This window comes from Chiroxiphia lanceolata, chromosome 2 (genome assembly GCF_009829145.1).
Source record: "Chiroxiphia lanceolata isolate bChiLan1 chromosome 2, bChiLan1.pri, whole genome shotgun sequence".
Lineage (NCBI taxonomy): Eukaryota > Metazoa > Chordata > Aves > Passeriformes > Pipridae > Chiroxiphia > Chiroxiphia lanceolata.
Window position 1 is genome coordinate 82,629,568 of NC_045638.1, and position 23,910 is coordinate 82,653,477.

Sequence of the window (23,910 nt, forward strand, 5' to 3'; positions counted from 1 at the left end):
CCCTTCTAGGCATATTTTGTTAATTTAAAATTTGTGACAGTATTATTCTTCTCTCCAGCAGCACAGCGTTGTAGAAATGTCTGATCAAAAGCAGCACAAATCACACTTGTTTTCTGCTTGACGTAGCAGGAGTTGACCATCCACACAAGGGGGAGCTGGGAGACTCTTTCTTCAATCACATGCACATAAAAGCTAGAACTACAAAGTCCCAGAACCTACTTGAAGGGCATTAGGAATTACTATTTGGCCTCTGCAGAGAATAAAGTTTTTTGCAGTGCTTGAGACACCAGAGTATATTTCAAATGTTCAAATGTCTTTAAAATAAGAAACAAATTAAATTGCAATATTGCACCAAAACAGATTCTTACTTTTTTTTTAAATCACTACAGAACATCTCTATTCACCACGGCATCTCAAATGTGAAAAATAAAAAGTCCCTCCTTCAGCAAAACAGCAAGGCTGACAAGGAGGTGACTCCTGTTCTACAGATGAGGAACTGAGCTCAGCCCATGAACTTGTTGGAAATTCCTTCATGTGCTGAAATGCCTAGGGTCTGAATGCCCTACAGCTGCTGGAGAACATGCTCACCTCTTCCCTTAGCCTCTTGATGCATGCATCCAAATACTCTGTCAGCTGAAATAACGAAACTGACAAACATGTAAAAGGAGTAAAACCCTCTGGGAAGTGGAAGGTTTTCAGAGTCTGAATGGCTGGAGGTATGTCTACATTTTGAGCTGGGGAGGATCTCTTCCTGCTAGAAATCCTCCATGAACTTCTACTTACAAAAAGGGACAGACCTAACTAGAGCAATTAATTACAGCCTTGGGGATGATGAAAAATGGGATTTTTTTCCCCCTGATTCAGAGCATGCAGTTGAACATCCAAACTACACATGAGATTTACATGTAAAATTAGTAAAATTAGTATTATTTAGTATTCTGTTCCAGCCAGTCTTGGTATCTGCCAGTTTCTACATACTCTTAAACACTTCTCTGAAGCAGGGGCCTTAACATGCATCTTTTTACACATATACGTCTGTGACTGCAGGAGAGGCTTAGTCTGATTTGCATTTTTCTCTAGCACAAATCCCCTATTTGATACTCACTACAGCATACCTGGGCACAAGAAAGAAGACAGAAGATTAGGTCAGAAGACCTGAGTTGGAACAAGGATACCAACCCTTGGTGGCTTTTGGCCTGAATGCTGAAAGAAGAAAAAAAGATGGAGAAATACAATGGTAGATATTGTCTGTCTGCTGACCTTCTCACAGAGTGTTTTGTAGGGTGGAATTTAATACTTGCTTCTTAGGAGAAAAATTAATTCAGTGAAAAAGCTGTGGCAGGAATAGCACTTTGAAAAAAGTGTTGTGTTACATCAATAGCTGTTTCCACTCAGCTTCCTGACCCAACGCTGGAAAAAAGAATAGGCCTGAGGCAAAGGTGAAATAGGAAGTTATTTCTACTGAGATTCAAAATGCTTTAGTCCAGAGGCTACCCTCTGCTGACAGAGAAGCATCCACCAGTGTGTGTCAATGACATTCCTGCCATAGAGACAATGGTAGATTCTACTGTGACTATAAAGGAGACGATTTCTGTGAGAAGGAAACAACTGCTTCAACACCACGGTTCCTGCACTGGTAAAGAGAACAATCCTCCCACACTGCTTACCCACAGCTGTTGGGGGATTAATGTTTGCAAACTGTGTTGTGTCAGCTCACTTACTCACTTAAACTTCTCAGATTTCTAAGGTGTCAATCATGAACATAAGCTATTTGAACATGGAAAGCCTTTGCGGGAATCACTATTACCATAAGAGAATTGCAGTACATTTTTTTTTTAAATACAGGAATAAGTAAGCATATTTTCTATTTAGATTTGTAATAGCATATGATAGAATACTGCCCTTTGCCAAAGCTTGTAAAACATACTGCCACCTAGTACCTCAAATGCCACCCTTCAAATAGTTTTTTTTTCTTGGTTTCTTCTGTACTAAAACAAAGGGGCATGCACATCATGCTAACTTCTATGTCATTACTACTTTAAAGAGCATCAGGAATATAAAATAACTTCTCTTCATAATTCAGGACTATCAATATCCTCCTTGCCTAAAGCATGGAATCACAGAATCATTCAGATTAGAAAGGATATTTGAGATGATTGAGACCTAGTATTGACCCAACATTACCAAGCCCATCACTAAAACCATGTCTGTAAGTGCCATGTCTACATGTCTTTCTCTTAAATACTTCCAGAGATGGTGACTCAACCACTTCCCTGTGCAGCCTGTTCCAAGGCTTGAAAACCCCTTCTGTACAGAAATTTTTTCTACTCTTCAATCTAAATCTCCCCTGGCATAATTTGGCTCCATTTTCTCTTGTCCTACTGCTTGTTACTCAGGAGAAGAGACCAATCCCCAACTCACTACAAACTCCTCTTAAGTAGCTGTAGAGCGTGAGAAGGTCCCCTCTGAGCCTTCTTTTCTCCCCAGCTCCCTCAGCTACTCCTCATAAAACTTGTGCTCCAGACCCTTCCTCAGCTCCGTTGCCCTTTTCCGACACATTCCACCACCTCGGTGTCTTTCTCGTAGTGAGGGGCCCAAAACCAAACACAGGATTTGAGGTGCAGCTCAACTGAAAACTGTGGAGCTATTACACAGTTTGATTTATTTATCAACTAGCAGTGGTTTGCTAACATGGTATCTGATTATTGTGCTTCCTCCACCCCTGTCTTTCATGGTGTGATGATTAACACCGGTGTGTACCTCCAGTCTTTCCTGAGTACCCAAATATTAACTACAAAGCCAATTATTGGAAAATAAAAGTCCACAACTAAATTAACAGCAAACAAGACAAAAGAGGAATTCTAAACCAGGTTTTATAGTACTCTACTCCATCATTTTGAGATGAAAGAGAAAAATCTTGCCAGAAGTACCTTGTTGAACTGTATAAGAATATATAGCCCCATAGGGAAAGTATTTCAAGTGATTTTTACAACTTAACCAGAAAACCTGGCTGAGTTCAATAACACTGCTACTGAGATAGGCTTTCACTGCTTTGTTCCTTTTCTTTGAGGAAACAATAGCCTTAACCCCAAAGGCCTTTACTCACACCAGTGCTCCAACAGAGTCATGGTACCATGGGATGAAGGCAGAGCCACAGAGGGCAGATGAAGATAACCAACCCCTTACTGAAGGGAAATACTGGACAGAAATCGGAGTCATAAGCTGTTAGCGGTATGATACCATCCATGGTTATCTAAAACCCTGCTTTCCATTTCAGCTGGGTCAGGTGTTGTCTTTTTTGGTGGGAAGTTGAGATTTGGATAGCTGGCTTACCCTCCCTATCTTTTCTATAAGACATTTACATATCCCTGGGTACTGGCTTACATCACTTGACACAAATACTTGTTTCCATCAGTGCTCCTGAGTGATTCACTTCCTCGTGTTGATCAGGCCTTATTTTGATGATTTTTCTGAAGTGGGGAAGGCCATTTTGTATACACCTGATTTAGGGCTACACATTGCAGCTGACAACATAGGTAAACATAGCCTGAGGCAGTGGAATGCACATGTAAAGAGAGAGATATAAAAAACATATATACACGTATGTAAGTATGCACAGAATCATCAAGATTGGAAAAGACCTCTAAGATCATTGAGTCCAACTGTTAACCCAGCCCCACTGTGTTCACCACTGAATCATGTCCCCAAGTGGCACATCCACACACCTTCTGAACAATTCCAGGGATGGTGATTCCACCCTGGACAGCCTATTCCAATGCCTAACCAACCTTCGCGTGAAGAGATTTTTCCTAATATCCCATGTAAGCATCCCCTAGCACAACTTGAGGCCATTTCTGCTTGTCCTCTCACTTGTTTATCTGAGAGACGAGACCACTGCTACCTCGCTACAGGCTCCTTTGAGGGAGCTGTTGAAAGCAAGAAGGTCCCCTCCAAGTCTCCTTTTCTCCAGGATAAACAACCCCAGTTCCCTCAACCACTCCTCCTAGGACTTGTGTTCAAATAGTTTGTATTTTACATATATATAGACTATTTATATACATATATACAGACTATATATATAGATATATGTGCTCAAATGTGTCTGTATATACATATATAGGTATCTATACAAACATGCACACACACATACATATGTTTCAGTGACTCAATTTAAATACAGGGTTTATTCAGTCCACATAATCCAAGATGTACAATTCTCCTAGTCTACTTCTTTGTCTCCATGTTGTTAATAATATCTTGGAAATCTCAAAACTTAAGGAATTTACTAGATTATAAAGCAAGTAGGAATCTTGTGAGGTCATCTAATTTATCCCTGCAGAAAGAAAAGATGGATGCAATTTATCCCCAAACACAGGCCTATCCTTTGATCACAAACTTGCATAACCTCCTTGGGTAACACATCGCAGTGCCTCACTTTTCTTACAACTAAAAATATTGCTCTGACTTTTTGCTGAGATTCAATAAAATTAATAAAAGACAAGGGAGAAAAAAGAAAAGAACAAGGGTCAACTTTCTTCCTTCCTCAGAGCTACTTCTGATAGCTGAAGACTGTTATACTGTGCCATATCAGTTCTCTTTTCCCTGGTAGACCCTCTCAACCATTTTAGTATTTCCTGACTTTTTTTTTCAGACTTGTGATCTTTCTTATAAATCTCCAGGTAGCCCACATCTTCCTGGAAAGGCTATACCCCACACAACACAGCCATTCAGGTGAGGATTTGCCAACACCAAATAAACAGAAATAACTACTTCTGTTTTCCAGCATTACTCTTGTTTACCAATCTCACTAAAGCATTTGCCTTTTCACACCAGTATGAAAATGTAAACATACACTCAGCCTATGAGTCACAGTAATAGAGCTGCCTTTTGCAGTTCTGCTGCCCAGTCAGTCATTACCCAGACAATAGTGGTGCACTTGGTTATTCTTGCCTAAACACAGGATGTCACATTTATCTTGATGACTTGCACTATGTTTTTCCACACCACTTTTTCAACTGCTAAATCCCACAGTTATGACTTTGGCACTATCCAGGGTACTTGCAGCACCATTCTGCTTTCTGACATTTAGCAATACAGGCCTTATGCCTACTTATCCATTCAGGAATGAAAATAAGAGCAGTGTTGCACCCAGTACCTTTCTTAACTTATCCCTCCAGTGTAACAGTTATTACAAACTCATCTGGCAACACTTTGGTGTAGCCTATGTTTCTCTAGCTTGCTTATAAAAATATCATGCAGTACAACGTCAAAAAACTCACTAAACCTAAGCCATAACACTCATATTTATTTCTATATGGCCTCTTCACATGTTGCAGAAGGAAATGAGATTGGTTTGAAGACTCCTGGTTGCTGAACACAGACGAGCTCTAAAAGTCATCTTGATACACATGTTCATTATTTTAATGCAAGCTGGGTGACTGCGTTCCCCTGACTACCTACCTGCAGCTTTAGAAATCTGGCCCTTTGATAGATTCAACAGGGTCATACAGACTGACAACTTAAAGGATTAGGTCTCATGAGTGCCAAGGCATGGAAAGCAAAATCAACAATATGAAAGAAGGCTTGTTTAGGCAGAAACCTAAGTTTTCTATCAGAATCTCCAAACACCAACTTTATTTACCTCCTAACACTAGGTAAGTCTAAACTCCACAGAGCTATTATTTTTTATTTGGCAATTTTTCAGGGCTCCAGTGTGCTGTATCTCTGCATTCCTATTACTGCTTCTGCTTTTATTAAGAAGGCAAAAGCTAGGTTTTCTCCTAAACAACTCACTGGCTGACCCTGGACCTGCAGGTGTCCTCAGGACTGGCCAGCCAACTGGGGAATGTGGGGCATTGCCCTTCCACTGTCCTTATGGGAGACTGGACAGAAGTCCCTGGTAAGGACACCTTTCCAGGAAGGAGGAGTACATGGGTACATCATCATGGACTATTACTTTTCATGGAATAAGCTGTGACAGAGCCCAGAACCAAATCGCTCGGCAGGCTACAGAGCAATGCTCACTCGTGCCTCCTTTTTTTTTCTCTTCTTTCCTTTTCCTTTCCCTTTCCTTTCTCCTTTCTCCTTTCTCCTTTCCCCTCCTCTCCCCTCCCCTCCCCTCCCCTCCCCTCCCCTCCTCTCCCCTCCTCTCCTCTCCTCTCCTCTCCTCCCCTCCCCTCCCCCCCCCTCCCCCTCCCCCTCCCCTCAGAATCTTTCTCATAAATCCTCATCCAAATAATATTTAACTCTATACAACAGTTTAAAGAACACAACCAAATTCAGCCACAATTCACCCATATAACCTAGCTGTATAAACATATCTCTGTGAGCATCTCAAAGCTTATCCTGGCTTCCTGAATTAGGCTTTCAACGCCCTTTTTTTTTGCTCACACCCACCCAAGTATGAAAGTTTCAACTACAGAAAACAATGACCAGAAATCCAGGCTCATCATTCAAATCTCTCCACTCCCAAAATAGTTGGTTTTTTTTCAGAATTGATGAATAAACCTCAGATCGTTCTGTCTGTGAGGCTACAAGCCCTGCAGAAGCTGGGACACATCTGAAACTCTGGGCAACTTATGCACAAAAGTGAGAAACTGCTTTGAATAAAGTAGCACACTGCTAATTATTTTTCTTAGTTAGAGGGACAGCTGAGAACAGAGAAGGGCAGTCTGCACACTGCAGAGAACTCTGCAATCAAATAAAGGCCACACCTGCCAACTTTTCACTTACATGTCTGTATTTTCCTGCTAGTCTATCTGTACTGGTTGGTTGTGCAGGGAATGGGGGAGGACCTGTTTGATGACTACCATCCATGTCTTTAACCACAGGCTAATGCAGAGGCTGAAAGGCAGCAGTGGCAGGCAAGACAGAGATGGCTGACAAGGTTGTTCCTATTTTGAGCAAAATTGGAAACCTGTATTCATCATAAATTCAGGAAAAAATCAATTGGTCAGTGAAATCACTAAACTGACTACAGATCTGGATGGCTGATGGCCCAGTGGTGATGAAGATTGCAGATGGATGGATAAATGCACTGTTCATTTTTAGTACAGTAAGTCCTTCTGCCTTTGGCAGACTACACCATCACTCATCATGGAAACAGGCCTGAGCACGGAGTTCCTTTACAAAGTAAAGCAGCTGTGAGTGAGGCAGGATTTAACCATCACTTGAAATACAGCTGAGTTTGGATGATGTTGTCATTCATTCTTATACTGTGCAAGCAAGGCCGTAACACTGTGTGCATGCAGAAAAGACAAGCAGCACTGGAAATGAATATGCACCTGCAGATCAGGTTTGGGCTTCAGGTTTATTCTGAAGTTTATTAATTTTTTAACATTATGCTTGCCACAAAGTCCCATGTAGTTTTCCTCAGTGTTGCTGCTCTAGCATGACCCTAATTCCTTTGAAACAGGCTGATACTGTAGTTGTCTGATGGCTTTGCTCAGATAATTACACCCCTACATTCACTCCAGCTCTTCTTGTGTCTTAATTTGAACAGAATGGAGTAATTTGGCACTTTGATTTGGAGACAGCGGGAGGTAGAAAATTCACTGCTCTCTCTGAATGTCTCTAAAAAAATGTAAACCCAGCATTTCTCTTTCATATCTCTGAACATTTCCAAACCTGATGGTGGTGACTCAATAGCAAATACCGTATTGTAGAAATATTAAAAATTTTCAATTACAGCAGGACGGGAGAAAGAATTGTTTTAGATTAAAATAACTAAAATGCCTTAGCAAATGGACTTATGTATATTCTCTCTCCAAGTGATCATTTAATTTAAGATCCCTAGCTATATGCAGAGGTTATGGAAAATGAGCTTGTGTGCTACTACAGTTAAAGAGTTAAAGCCATTTTCTTCTGTTGAATATTGTGAAGAAGAATCACATCTCTTCTTCAGTGTGTCCAGCTGGTTGCTAAGTATGTATCTAAATTAAAAATATATTAAACAACAACTTATGGTCCAGTGCAATCAGGAAATTCAAGGGACACCGAAGGCACAAGGCAGATATAACACTGTTTTCCTGTTAACTGGAAATTGTTTTAATTATCCAACAGTGTCTACCCATGGTATTTTCAGGTTTCTGTTAAATTGTGTTTAGTTGCAGACCACAAATGGACTTCTCTCAAGTTTTACCTCAATGGCTTCAATATTCATGCTCCTATCCCTACACTACATGGCTCTTCAAAGCCCAAAACAGGAGAATGGGCAAATTCTAAGACTGATCACAAGATGTGACCTGAATGTTAAAAATTGTTTTGTATGATGATTACTGGCTCCAATGATGCTTTCAGGATAACGCTTCACAGAACCTTACAGGAATATCATAGCCCATCAGGAATATCAATAATAAATTTTTCTCTCATGGGAATGTTACACCACCTGAACTCGTTCATTATGCAGCAATAGGGAATTAGTGATTTTATCAGGGACTAACAGAACAGTAATTAAAACAAAATCCAGTTTTAGGGACTTTTTTTTAGTCACTTTCATATGATACAATGTATGGTTTAATTTACAGGTCTAATAATTAAGGAAGTACATAGCCCCTTCTTATTCATTACATGCATCCCTCACTTTAACTTTTCTAGTTTCAGAGGAAAGGTAGCTCATGGTTTGAGATTTTTTTCACTGCTAACCATTTTATTCTGTAAAGTTGGTGCTAGCAAGAACTTTCATTGACAAATTTTTATTCTAATTATTTCTATGTCCCCTCTCTCCTTGAATGTCATCTCACCTACAAGAAAAATGGTAATTAAGACAACAGTGGAAAATGACAACACTGTCTCTTCAGATGGTTCAGTAGTTTACTACCAGTAATTGGCTTTTCACTGCAGAACAGTATCATAATTTTAATTGTCACTTTTCAACCAAGGCATATAATGCAGTTCTTCATAGATACATTAATGAATGTTTGCTGCTCCTTTATGGATTCCTGTATATTTACACTATCAGCCTCAGTAACAGCTGAGACTTACAGAATGCAGTGTACTTAAAAAAAAAAAAATTGACATGAAATATTTTTTCACTGAATGAAAGATCTTTTCATGTGAAACTACTCAGGCCACAGTTTTTACAAAACATCTCCAAACACAGGAAGAAAAAAAATAAACTAAGGGATTTATTTATTTCGACTCAAGTGAGTGACCTAAAAAATTCTGATATTCAGTAGGTTTTACCACTGTGTTATGCAAAAAGACCCCCTTTAAATATTTATATTTGGTCTCAGATTTCAAGGTTAAGGTCTTCATATAATAAACTCTTACACTTTCAAAGAATGTGCAGTTAAATAATCAAAACACTTATAATGTATATTCACAGTGAACAATAATTTTATGCTAAAGTAACCAGCTGGAACAAATGGGAGCTAGAGCAGTATGAAACTCTAGAAAAGCTATGATTAATCAGGTATAGGTGTATGGTATGTAACTATATTATTTGCATAAATAGTGGCATGGGAATTCAAAATCACAACTCAAGAAAAGAGGTGAGACCACTGGAGGAAAAAAGCTGGAATTTACCCCCAAAACGATCATTTACCCCTGAACACAGCTATTGCTGATCAAGAAAATAAAAGACTACATGCTTCTGTGGCTGCTGCAATGCTTTTCTATTTGTAATACCATTATGTCAAGCTTAACCACAAGCATTTTGATGTAAAGAAATAGAAGAGAAAGAAATGGGGAGCATAAAGAAGATAAAGGAAGGAGAAATGAAGAGAAGTAGCTATAGAAAAATTAATCTGTATTGCAATTCCACCAATCCAGAGAGTCTTCCTGAATGTTAATTACTGTTTGCAATGTTTCCCACTTACCGACATCAGGATCAGTGGCTTGGACTCTTGTTAACAAAGCTTTAGTGGCTGTATTCTCATAGACACATGCAGTGTAGTGATCAGATGAAAACACTGGTGGATTATCATTAACATCTTCTAAAATAAGATGGATTTCTGACTGGCAAAACCTGCCACCACCATCAGTGGCTCGGGCAACCAAGTTGTATGCAGGGATTTTCTCTCGGTCAAGAGGGGCCAAAGATTTCAGCTCACCTAAAATTGATCAAAAACAGCAGCTATTGTTATTATTGTAGCACCATCACTGATTCTAGATAGCTTAAGTGTCTCAAAAACATGTGTTTCACAGGAAAAGGAAAGAGAAAACAAAATCAACCTCTCTTATTCCAATGAATGGATTAAAAACTCACAGCAGTGTCACTCCCCTCTGCTCTGCGCCCAAAAAAGAGAGCTGCTGATATGAGTGCAGGGATGTTAAGCCACTCATGGTGGCCTTCAACGGCCTACAGCTTCACCCATATGAAGTCCACCATGTTTTCCCAAGTTTGTCTTTCTGTTATTCTCAAGATTTATAGACATCTAGATGCAGAAAGACATGCTTTTAGCAGGGCCTGTTGCAACAGGACAAAGTGTCATGGTTTAAAGCTAAAAAAGCGGGTACATTTAGATTAGATATAAGGAAGAATTTTTTTATGATGAGGATGGTTAAACACTGGCACAGGTTGCCCTGGAAACATTAACTGGATGAGTCCCTGAGCAACACGATCTAGTTAAAGATTACCGTGTGTATGGCAGGGGAGTTGGACTAGACGACCTTTAAAGTTCTCTTCCAACCCAAACTGTTCTATGGTTCTATGATACATCTCTGACCTAACTTGAAGTCTGCAGGGAAACAAGAGGATTGATATCAACTGTTCTGGTTATAACATTCAATCTAGTCAACAAAGATGTCCCTCTTTCTCCCTCCTACCACCACCACTTTAAGTGGTCATCCACACCTGCCATAACTGGAACAACTGGCTTATAGCCAAATGTAACCTAACTCTTGTTAAGGAAATGAGCACTCACTGATATCAAGGAATTAAAGCTATTAAGAAACATTTCGTTGTCATCTTACCATTTTCTGGATCTAAGAAAAATTTATTGTTCCCAGCACCATAAAGAGAGTAGCGAATTTCACCATTGGACCCGATGTCAGCATCTTTAGCACTGATTTTAAGAATGACTTTGTTTGATGGAATGTCTTCAGGAAACAGTGCTGTGTATGCAACCTAGAGTCAAAAACAGAAATGTAAGCTATGCTGTGACAGTATTTCACAGTCTTTGCACAGCTGTTTTTTAAACAATTTATAGTGCATCTTTCTATAACGGAAACAATTTTCCTTTATGCAGCACATTCCTAGCAATTCAAGTAACTCTTAAGCTTTGAGGTGTCACAATAAACAACGCCAAATTATGACTCTGAATAGGGCTCATCTTAGGTGTTTAACACAATAGCATTTTTTACCTTCTGTTTATTCCATTGACATCCATGAAAAGAAAATTTTGATGAGTGTGCTAACAGAAACAACCTCATCAAGCAGTTTTGAGGGAAATTCAGACTGTGATTCCCCAGAGTGGTTCTTGCAATGACAGTAGTCCATCAGTGAAAATGCAATGATGGGAATTATATGAGTATATACACACACACACACACACACACACACACACACACATATGTATATTCTGAAAGCAGCATCATTAAGGAACTCTGGGTTTTACTATGCCTTTTCTTTCACACAGACCTTTATATTGTGCTAAAATTCGTTCCCTGTATCGCCTTTCCACAGAATAAAAGACAGCTAGCACTCTGAAAGCTGTGGTCAGGCCATACTGCATGCATTCCCAACAACATGAGAGCAAGCTACATTCTTCTGCCTTTTCCACTGCATCTCTGGCATCTGGAAGGTTCAGGAAAGCTGAAGTTAAACTGGATTGGAGGCATTTCAATGTGGGTTGTGAAAGGGGAGCATATTTTTTTCTGAAGGGGAGGAGTGGCTGCCCAATGCCACCTCACAACACATAATTTGTTCTAAAGCCAACTAAAGGCCAACATGTACATTGCTCCTTTGCTAGCTTTATGAGACCATTATCCTTGAATCTTGGTTTCACAGGAATGCTTTATCCTGCTACTCTCCCAGATCACTCCAGATTCTTCAACTAAGACCATTAGGATGAAAATCGGCATCACCTGTGAATACCTGTAAATAGCAAGGAACACCCGCAGGGAACCCATCGCTTTCAACACAGCGGTCGATTTCTGTGGTAAACTCACCTGTTCGCAAACTGGATTATTGTCATTAACATCAGTGACGCTCACTTCCACAGCAGCTTGGGTTACAAAGAGGCCATCTGTGGCAGTGATGTTCAGATAATAAATGTCTTGCTCTTCCCGATCTAGAGGCCTTTTAACATAAACCTTCCACTCATTCTGAACCAGTCCCAGAGCGAACTTCCCTTTGGGATTCCCTCCTGCAAAAAGACAAGCAACATACAGTGCATTGGAGTGTCCCTTCAGAGCTCCCACCCGGTGTAAACACACAGACACATTGCAGAAGAGCTGAACTAAGCAGCCACCATTTGTTTCACAGTGATTGGTGCTTCCAAACTTGCAGACTCGGGAGATCTGTAATGAGATTATGCTCCCCGTGTTTATTGCCCCCCCGAATGCCTTGTATGAAAGCGAACCAATAACTTTCAGTGGAAACAAAATCCATTTAGCAGAGCTGAAGATGATCTCTTGTTTAGTTCCCCATAAGGGTAATCAAATTCAAACTGTGAACAATCAATAGTCCTCTCGGGCTGGTACAATTGTCTTTCCACTTCGTCTCAGGAGAGGATGTAATACACCGTAGCTCTTGTTACCAAGACAATTTCATTAGCTGTTGATTATGCAATCAAGAACTGGAAGAGGGTTCTATTAAGGAATCCTCTAATGAAAGCTTTATCATACAACTGTGCCATTCTTGTGCTTATTAAAATGCTAGTTTTTGAAAAAGTTTACATGACACAGGGAGACACATAAGTATTAAATAGTCCTAACAAGAGGTCATTTGAGGAACAGTTGGAAGATAAGCAGTAGAATTTGATCAAATGTATCCAAGACTGGAAGATGATGAAAGGAGTACAGGAGATAAAGCAGAAGAGTTTTTTACTGTGCCCTAACTCTGACACTGAACCTGGCGATGTTGCTCTTCCACATCATTAAATTGCCTGCTGACAAAAGTAGGTTGGGAGAGGGAAAGTTTTGGTCCACATTATCCTCAGGAAGGAAGGAAGGAAGGACATGTCATGTGCAGAATAATTAAGGCAGGCACAGTCATTAATTTTTCCAACAGTTATTTACTCTTTTATCTGAAATGGTACAGCCTCCTGCATGGTCCATGAAGAAACACCTTCAACCACCCTTCTCTGAGTCTGATCCAAATCTTCTGTCACACAAGGCAGTAAAATCCGTTAAACCAATGTTATGACTTAACTCCACTAGTCAGCTCAGTCCCACACAACCGCTCGCTCATTTCTTCCCCAGTGGGAATGGGAAGAGAATCTCAAGGGTAAAATTGAGAAAATATATGGGTTGAGACAAAGACAGTGTATCTGGAAAAGCAAATCTGTGTGTATAAGCATAAAAAGGAATTCAGGCAGGTGTTCAGCTATCTTCAGGAAAGCAGGGCTCTGTCGCCCTGACAGTTCCTTGGGAAGACAAATGCCATAACTCTGGACAACCTCCCTTCCTCCTTCTTCCCTCAGCTTTTATTGCTGAGCATGATGTCACATGGTCTGGAATATCCCTTGGGTCAGCTGGGGTCAGCTGTCCTGGCTGTGTCCTCTCCCAACTCCTAGTGAACCCCTGGCCTCCTCACTGGTGGGGTGTGGTGAAGAGCAGAAAAGTCCTTGACTCTGTGTAAGCATCACTCAGCAGTAACTAAAATATCCCTGTGGTAGAAACACTGTTTCCAGCACAAATCCAAATCATAGCCACATAGCAGGTGCTATTCAGAACAGTAATTCTTCCCCAGCCAAAGCCAGTAGAGCCAACTACTCAGTCTTCTGTGCCCAGTGTCTAACACAACCTTGGTCTGTAAAAACATATCTGAAAATTTAATAATTTAGGATAGACCGCTCTAGTCATAGCAAACTCATGCACTACAGAAACTCAGCAAGGACATATTAAAAAGCATCATGCTGCTCCACTGGGTGCACTTTAATTGCAGCTAACCTGCTACTAGCTCTTTCCTCACCATATTAAGTTTTCTCATGTGCTCTCCATGCAGGAATGCAATCTGAGAACTATTGTCCATGTCGCTCATGTTTAAAAGTGCTATAAAACTATTAAGGGAATGAATGCTTATTCTTTCTCGTAACAAGTTCAAAAATGTCAAACTACTCTGGGTTCTGACATGTGTCATGGGATCTGTCCAAACTCAATAGAAAGACCAGGTTTTTAAACCTTCCCCTCTTCCCCTGTAGTTACTTGCATGAAATGATTGCATAACTATTAGACCAAAAAAAAAATAAAAAAAAAAATGCAAGGCTGAACTTATTTGCATTGACTTTGCTGTCAGGCTGTCTCTGATGTTGCTTTTGCTGTCACAATTAAGTCAGTTCTCAGCAACCTTTTTAGCAAAATAACAAAGCAGAGAAGGTCTGAACTTGAAGCTGAGCTTAAAACAAAGCAGAAAAAGTCTAATGTCCATTTCATACCTACTTTCTACATAAAAAGCAGAAAAGAGATCAGAGGCTGTAATCTATGCTTCCTTCATTAGCTACCAGTGACAAGATAGACTGGTTTCTATTTAATATGAAAACTAAGTCAGCTGAGTCAGGCTGAGCAGATCTTTCTTGTTAAGCGTCACCATTTGTGCTAGCTGTGACTGTGCCAAAAAAAGCAAGTTGTAATCAATAAGATTTCCAGAAAAGTAGTCAGACAGGCATTATAATTATAAAAAGTCCTTGAATCATACAGAGCACTAAACTGATATATCAAAACCAGATATTTTCTGTTGATAGAAAACCACCCTTTTTGATCACAAAACTGAGCAGTTTTCCCACTGATTTCTATGACAGTCTGGAATAACCACCAGAGAACACATTGTTTAATCTGTTGTGTCATATAAACCTACATTTCTCCTAAAGGGGGTTACACAGAGTGTTGATGTATACTACAGTCCAGGTCTGAATACAATCCAAAGAAATGAGAATTTGTCCACAGGTTTGAGTCTGAATGTAACTTCAAAGAAGGCAGACCCCTGCTGATTGACGTTTAATTCCCTCTATTCAGTTCAACACCAGCAAAAAAAAAGCTTAACTCTCCTTTATTAAAGGCTGTAATCTCGTCACAGTGAGTTTAACGCTGCAAACCATTAATAAAAATGGTCTTCAATGTTCTTATTTTGCTTCATGATATTAATCAGGCTTTCCTGCACACTAGTCCTTATGTAAAAGAAATGATTAACTGTCCTGACCAACTAGGAAGCAATACACTCAAGGTATGGGTATCCCATTGCTGAGAAAAGAGGAAAGGTAAAATCTAATTAAAATCAGCTGGTGGTTTTTACAGCTAGCAGTAACACTACCTTGGAGCAATTTTAAAATCACTTTTGCTTTGTTGCTGATGGAATGGCTTTTAAATCACACCTAGGAATTTGCAGAATATGCATTAAAAAATGGTTCTTGGGATCCCTTTTATTCCCCTTTACTCCATTTGAAAAGTATCAATTTGAATGACCAAGAAACCTGTGCAATAAACAGCAAACGTGTAACAGTTTATCTGCATGGCTTTTTTATTAGCGCGTTCATCTTTCTTTTTTGCTTCTTAGGACTGGCTCTATACTTTTTTGATGGAAAGTAAAGGGGCACTGTAAAGTGCAACAGAAACAATGACATGTAAGCACTAAAATGCTGTCAAGGAAATATTCTTAAAAATGGAAAGGCAAAAAAATCCACACTGTGGCCCAGGAAACGTTTCCTAGTACTTATACATATGTCTTGATGCAGATCTCATTCTGCAGTGATTAATTAACTTTTTCACTAATATATGCAAGCAGATTCAGTTTCCTAGGGGTATTCTAATTAATTAGTTTTTCGCTCTGAATAATGTAGCTTTTCTAAACGGAAGCCTCCTGACTATGTGTATTAATGTATTCTTTAAAATCTTTTGGCAGTTTTCTTATGTTCTACTTTGAATGTCACAACAGTGAAGTGCTAGCTACACAAAACACTCCAATAACTTTTTAGAAAGGCTTTGAGGCTAAAAGAATCAGCAGTATCTTTTATCTTTTGTTACTTGAAGTTTAAATAATGCTCTGTCTCCCTCCCTCCCTCCCTAGTCAGCAAATAGTACAAAGCCAAATCAAGCTCAAGTTTAAGTAAAGAAAGAAAACAGCCAGATACAAATGAAATGCAGAGAGACAGTGATCCAAAATAAACAAATCCTGACACACATCATTACTAAAGCACACACAGAGGCCATTATAGCAGCTAAAAGGGAATGAAAAACTAGAAGCCAACAGTATCAGTTTTCACTGCAATGTCCCCATCTGGGAGGGGGAACTGAATATTTACTAACCTATTTATTTAGTTTCTGTCTTACATTTATGCATTTATTTTGATATTTTCAATTCCCAGTTAGAACTCTAGGCATTTGCATCACACAAAATCAATAGGTTTATCCTTTACTCCCAGTTTAAGATGTGTGTTTCCTGAGCTTCTGAAATTATAAACCCAATCCTCTTAGCTTTACTATCATAAAATTGCAGACACTGTTCTTCAGCCTGCAGCATAAGGCCTACCCAAACACAGAAACATCCATTTCTCCAGAACTCCAGTATCACAAATATAAGATAAAAACAAACAAAACCCATCACTTTGCTCATACTGTGCAATCCAGCAAAAAGCCTGTGTACAATACCAGTTCTTTCTTCCAAAACACATTGTCCATCTCCCTTGTATAAGCTGAAATAAGCTTAAAGACTATTGACTGTCCTTAGGTCTATGTTCCTGATGAAGCCTAGTTAACATCACTGAGGAACATAAAACACTTTACCAAAGTCTTGGCAACTAACATTTTTCTGATGGCTTTTCCTAGTTTGCCACTGTTAAGTCTCAGTAATATCTGGCTGGTTCTTGGTTGGCTAGACATCAGAAGAGCCCTGGTTTTAGGCAAACTACCTCAAATGATATAGGCAATGACCTCAAATGAACTTTCAAAAGAAAACAAAATAAACTACTGTGCTCCCTAAGTGCATCTGTGTAATCTGTGCCTCCTATTGATTTTCTATTAAGATTTATATATAGTACTTTTTCTTTGTGAACATCTCCAGCTCCTATCAAACTTCAAGTAACAAAGGGTAAGTGCAAAACTTCCTCCCCATCAAATGCAAATGAAACTGGGTTTGAAAATGGCAATTACTAGCCAGTAATCATGGAAAACAATCCTAAGCTGAAGGAATCCAAAACAGAATATATATTTGTCCACCAGAGTGTATAAATCCCTTTTCAAAGTCGACCAAAAGACTGCAATAAGCATTTGTATTTCTCAAAAGAGCATAAAGGACTCTTCAGTGATTGCATCTGACACAGAATGTTTATTTCTATCATCTTCTAAAGGATGATTTTTTCCATCTATCTTCTATGCGCTACTTTTCCGCTGGTGCATTTTCACAAAGCTGTTTTTGATGGATCCACATGTCATTCTCATAATTTTTATTCTTTCTTTTTGTTAATGTCTTGTTTTTCCCCAGAGTTTGTTTATTGTATCCACAGAAGTTTCTATGGCTCAAAACACCTCTAGAAAGCCAAAGCATCTGAACAATCGTCTAGCTAATCTGATTCCATGAAACATTCAAATGCAGTTCCTGAGATCAACTTGAGGTAAAGTGTGAATAGACTATTTTATTAGTAATACTATACTTTAATATGTTTTGACATTTAAATCAAAAGAACATAATTTCCCCTTGTGCATTTTCCAACCTCAAATCATATATTCAAAGGCAGTGGAATTTCTGAGCCTATACACTTTAGTAATTGTACAGTAGGACTTAAAGGAAGTTTTGGGCTTTGACATCTAATGTTTTCAGAAGCTAATAAAACAGCAAAATATCTGACATATTTTGAACTGCGACAGAAATTAGGGTACAGAATGATCTATAGTTTTTGAGTCACATGTGACAGTTGTTATTCAAAAGTCCAGTTTTTGCCAAATTAACAGCATAGGGATGTGAAGAAAAACATCATTATGTAAGTAAAGGCATAATTAACTATAAGAGATGACTGCAAGACTTCAGAACAAAGCTAATAATCATGGTGCACTAACATATCTTTGTTACGAACATAAGAGTTTTCTTTTCCCATAGTACTTTCTGCACTGGGATCCCCAAACTCCTTCAAATATCCCAAAATTTCTAGGACGAGGAACTACTTATTTACTTTTACATATGTGGAAACTGGGGCACTGGCAGCTAATGCACCTTGCTCCAGGCCTCTCAATCCTGACACCTACCCATAAGACTACCTTTGCCCCAACTTCTAATATCCTACAGCACATCACATTATGAACACATAGGCTTTGCAAACCTTTAAAGCAAATCTAAATTTTCATGTAAATGGTCAGAATGAATTTCTGGTTGCTTTGAAAATGATGCTACTTCTGATGTGTAACATCAGGCAATCTATGGCTATCTGGAGTATCACGGCTCTCCCTACACACCATCCCACAGCCATTTTCAATTTGATAGTTAACAAAGGGGTAGGAGCTTTATGCTCCACAGCAAAACATACTAACTTCCCATTAGTTAAGTAATTTTTGCCACAGGGTGCTTCCTACATGCAGTCTTGTGTAGGTCTAATCCCATTCAGTGAGAGAAATGTGAATTTATCCAATAATTTGGTTATTACTAGGTAGTTAATATTAGCTCTTGAATTGCTAAGGGGGGCAGTGACAAAGTTGTTTTCTAACAGAATCTATTGGACAATGAAAGATGGAGACAGAAAAATAACTGCAGTACCCCATCACTCATAACATACTCACACAAAAGCCAGGCTGAATCTAGAAGAAAAGAATCATAATAAGTATAACAAAATAGAAGAGAGTAATATTACCTACTTTGAAAAATGTGTTAATAATGTAATCAAAATTGCCTTATGCTGCATATAACAATACATGTCAGCTAACCAGCGCTTCTAAGTATATTACTATTTCCCTGGCCAGGAATCTATGCTGATAAGAAATGGCATCCCCTCACCCAATAACGTAAAACTCATTCATACCCCTACTGCTCCCAGTCCCAAAGAATGATGTTTCAAAGTGGCTCCTGCATGCACTTTCCTATCTCAAAAAGAGAAATGCCATTCCAAAAGAAAAAAAAATGCTTGGATATATAAGGATTTTCTCTCTAAGAATAAAATTTTCCTCTTCCCTTTGTCAAAAAATTAAATTATGATGGTTTTCAAGCTGACATATCAATTATGATTGGTTGATGGGTCACAGTACATTGCTCTGCAGCAAATCATTAAGCATTAATCTTGGAAATCTTAGAGAGAATAAAACAGAGACACACACACTCCCTTTCTCTCATTTCAGTTTTGCTGCAAATTCTGTCTAAAATAAAAAAAGAAAATTCAAAACCAAAGAAAAACGTAATTGTTTCATTCATAGATAATTTAGATAACATTCACCTAAAACTGGACACACTCACAGTTCTTCAGTAAGGCTGATTATGGGAAAAAAGCATGTAAGTTGTTTCTTACCTGTAATATGGTAGCTAACCTGCCGATTGACATCAGATGTGTCTTCATCCCAGGTGCTAAGAACAGCCACAACTTCCCCAGGAGGGTCACTCTCCTTCACTGACCCTCTGTACACCTCGTGCTCAAAGACAGGTGCATTATCATTTATATCTGTCACAGTAACTGAGACCAAGGTGGTTGATGATAAGGACAAAGTTTCCCCCAGATCTGAGGCCACCACTGCAAAGGTGAAAGCAGAATCTTTTTCATGGTCCAAATCCTTCAGTGTACTGATCCAGCCACTGTTGCTATCAATGGTGAATGCTTCTGTGATCTTCTCCAGCTCCGATTCCACCGCAAGCGTATAGGTGACCTGCCCATTTGCACTTGAGTCTGCATCAACCGCTTTAACTTGCATAAGTTTTGTTCCCATAGGCATCCCTTCCATTATTATAGCATCATAGCTAGCTGTTTCAAACACAGGCTTGTTGTCATTTACATCCAACACCTTCACCTCCACATCCACAGTCAACACAATGTCTACTTTATCTAACTGAATTGTGGCTGCAACTTTGAAGTGAAAAGCAGGATTTATTTCGTGGTCAAGTCTCTTATCCAATTTTATGAGCCCTGTGTCTTGCTCTATGATGAAAACCCCGTCTTTGTTGTTTTCAGGTAACTCACCATTAACTGTGCTATACAAAGCACCCTGATTGGGCAAAACATGCAGAATGTCAATAGTACTACCTATGAGGGTGTCTTCTGCTACTGTAAAAGAATACTGGGGTTGAGAAAAAGAAGGCAAAATAGTCTCTGGGGGTAAAACATGGATGTAGACAGGAATGAGGGAATGCTTTACAGGAATGCCACCATCCACTGCTTTGACAAAGAATGACAGAACTGTGTTTTTAAGCTGATTAAAGCTACCCTTGGTGACCATCCATCCGTTATCTGGATCTATTTCAAGCAGATCAGCTACCGAAACGGAAGCTTCACTATAGAGAGAATAGGTAATTCTGGAATTGGCTCCATCATCTGGATCTACTGCTTGTACTTGGGTCACCAAGTAACCTTTCCCAACATCTGCTTTGACACTTGCTCTGTATTCGACCGTCATAAATTGAGGAGCATTGTCATTCTCATCCACTACTATCACTCTCACAGTGCAAAACGTAGTCCTGCCACCTCCATCGAGGGCTCTCAGAAATATACCGATATCACTTTCCAGTGGGCTCTCACGGTCTAACCTCTCAGTTGTCAGAATCTGCCCATTGCTATCAATCAAAAATCGGTCCTTGGCAAAGTCATTTATTATGGAGTAGCTGATCTGGCCATATACACCTGAATCCCCATCTGTTGCCTTCACATGGATTACCTTAGTTCCAGGAGCAGCATTTTCTCTAACCTCTGCAACATAAACACTCTGCGAAAACACAGGGCTGTAGAGGTTGGCCCCAAGTATCTGAATGTGCACCTGAGCTGTGCTGGTGAACAGCCCGTCTGACACAGAGACATTTAGGCTGTACATGGGCTCCATTCTCTGTTTGCGATGGTTGGAGAGGGTGATAACACCACTCTTGCTGTCCATAATAAAACTGGTTCGATCATTTCCTGATAGGATGCTGTATTCCAGTCTGTCAAAATCAGAGCTGTCAGCATCAGAAGCTTGGACACAAGTCACAAAATGCCCGCGAGGTGCCAGTTCACTCACATATGATTCATATATTAACTGGTTAAAAACTGGAGGGTTGTCATTCATATCTGTTATTGAGATACTAACAAGAACCTCACTGCTTAGTGGTGGGAACCCATTATCGGTTGCTCTGACTTTCAAGCTGCACTGCTGTATGAGTTCATGATCCAGCATCCGTGCTGTCAAAATTAGGCCACTGCTGCTGTCTATATGGAAATAGTCAGTGCTGTTAAAGGTGTCCTGGACTATCTGATACTGTACAATCTTGTTATTGTCAGAGTCAGCATCAGTAGCAACAACCTGCAGTACAGGAGTCCCAATCAAAGAAGCTTCGGACAAAGTAGCATTATAAGCCGACTGATCAAAAACTGGAGGATTATCGTTAACATCATTAATGATCAAGTCCAGAGTGACCTCAGCTCGAGCACCAGTGAGGGCATCACTGGCTCGCACTGTCAGCTTGAAAAGAGAATTTATTTCATAGTCCAGCGGGCTGATGACACTCAGAACTCCAGTATCAAAGTCGATATTGAACTGGTTATAGGGATCTCCATCAACAATGATATAAATGATACCTTGGCCTTCTGGACTGGTTGCGTTTATGCTTAAAATTGGTGTGTGCATTTCTACATCTTCATTCACAGAAGCTGTATAGAAGGGTTTGTCAAAAACAGGCATTGCTTTGTTAACAATAGTAATGGGGAGCTCTACCGTTGCAGATAATGATGGGTTACCACCATCTTTTGCAAGAATGACAACCAAGTACTCTATATTAGACAAATCAGAATTGAAGGCTTCTTTTAAAGTGACGCTACCAGATGTTCTATCAATTTCAAAATGTCCATAGTCTTCCTTCAGAAGGTATGACACGTCACCATTTTCACCCTTGTCTTTATCAATAGCTGTCACTCGATATATCAGGGTACCAGGTTCAGCATCAACTTGCACAGCAGCATAGTATGGAAGCCCCACAAACACTGGGGCGTTATCATTTATGTCCTCAATGTAAACTCTCACCACTACTCGAGCGACGCGAAGGTGATCTAGTTCACGACTTGCTTCCACCACCAGCTCATACAGCTCCTGTTCCTCTCGGTCAAAGGGGATGCCAGTTGTCTGAATGACTCCTGAGGTGGATTTGATTTTAAATTTGTTTCCTGGGTTTAATATGCTGTATTTCAAAGGCTCATTGAGGCGGTTACCAACAGCATTCACCACAGCGATCTTTGTGATATTGGTGCTGTTTTCTGAGATAGAAGTGGAATAAAAATTTTGTGTGAAATGGAGTCCACTATCCATGGCTTCTTTTACCAATATTGTCACCATAGCAGTGCTATAAAATTTCCCATCTGATACTCTTACTATTAGCATATAATGGTCTTTGGAGAGACTACTGTTTTTAATGGTGAGTACCCCTGTGCTTGAATCAATTAAAAAATGGTCCATATTGCCTTCAATTATACTAAATGTTAGTTCAGGAGGGATCTCTGAATCTGGGTCTGCAGCCTTTACTTTGAGAACCTCAACACCAATATATGTGGGTAGGAGCAAAACTGTCTCAAATACGGCCTGGCTGAAGACTGGTGGGTTGTCATTGACATCAGTTACCTCAATGGTCACTTCAACTGGGCTCTCTGCTGTAAGCTGGGGATTCCCACTGTCTCTAACATGAACGTGGAAATGGAAGTGGGCTATTGTTTCATGATCTAAATTTGCAATTGTTCTGATTGCACCTGTGCTGGAGTCTACCGTGAAATACTTTTTTGCAGTAGATTCAACAATCTGGTAGACAAGCAAAGCATTCTGGTTGCTATCAGCATCAGTGGCACGTATCACGAGGGGACTGTTATTAGCACTCCGGACTATGCTATTTACAGGAGCAGCTTCGCTTATGCTGCCTGAGTACTGAGAGAAGAGAAAAACTGGTGGGTTATCATTTTCATCAACAATCTGAATGTTCACTGTGGCATTTGATGCCATGCCTGCCATATTTGTTGCTTGTACGATGAGCTGATAGGAGGAAGCACGTTCATAATCAAGGGCCTTTTGACTGGTGATCACTCCAGAATATGGGTTTATGGTGAAGGCTCCATCAACATTGCCATCTTTAACCTCATAAACTAACGTGGACTGACTGATTGCAGAGAGAGAGATGACAGAAGTACCAATATCCACATTTTCATTAACCTCCGCTTGGTATTCTTTTAGAGTGAATTTAGGGTGGGAGTTATCTGCCATCGTCACAGATATCCGCACAATTGCTGTTGCAGACAGTGCTGGAGAACCTTGATCAGTCACTTTGACTGACAAAACAAACTGTCCTATTGTGGTTAAATCTGGCTCCTTGAGTAACGTAATGATGCCTAGAACTGGTTCAATCTTGAATGTGTTTCCCGTATTTCCTAAAACACAAATATTGGAATCAGATTAGAAGTGAAATATGAAACATTTAATGATAACTTAAACCAGGAGCAATTAGCTGCATTTGTTAAAGGCAGTTACTAAAAAAGATCCAACAGGTCCAACATAAAAGAATTCTAAAGGCACTTCCAGACTTTCCTTCTGAAGATCGGATATTCAGTAGACAGTAAACGCGTTCAAAGCATCAGAAACTCAGGTGTTGCTATCTATATCTTGATTCTGAGTATTAAAATC

General features: G+C 39.6%; 1 protein-coding gene across 10 annotated transcripts in view; it reads right to left on the minus strand.

The window, feature by feature from the left end:
* The window catches only part of FAT3 (FAT atypical cadherin 3), a 405,288-nt gene that overhangs the window by 55,766 nt on the left and 325,612 nt on the right, over positions 1-23,910 (minus strand). For all 10 annotated transcript variants that reach the window (XR_004355164.1, XM_032678484.1, XM_032678483.1 and 7 more), the window contains 4 exons: positions 19,584-23,657; positions 12,112-12,308; positions 10,915-11,068; positions 9,819-10,052 (listed from right to left, as the gene is read on the minus strand). Coding sequence is in view for 9 of the 10 variants with exons in the window: in XM_032678484.1 (XP_032534375.1) it covers positions 9,819-10,052; positions 10,915-11,068; positions 12,112-12,308; positions 19,584-23,657 (4,659 nt within the window). In the remaining variant the exon portion in view is untranslated. The remainder of the gene's footprint in view (positions 1-9,818; positions 10,053-10,914; positions 11,069-12,111; positions 12,309-19,583; positions 23,658-23,910) is intronic.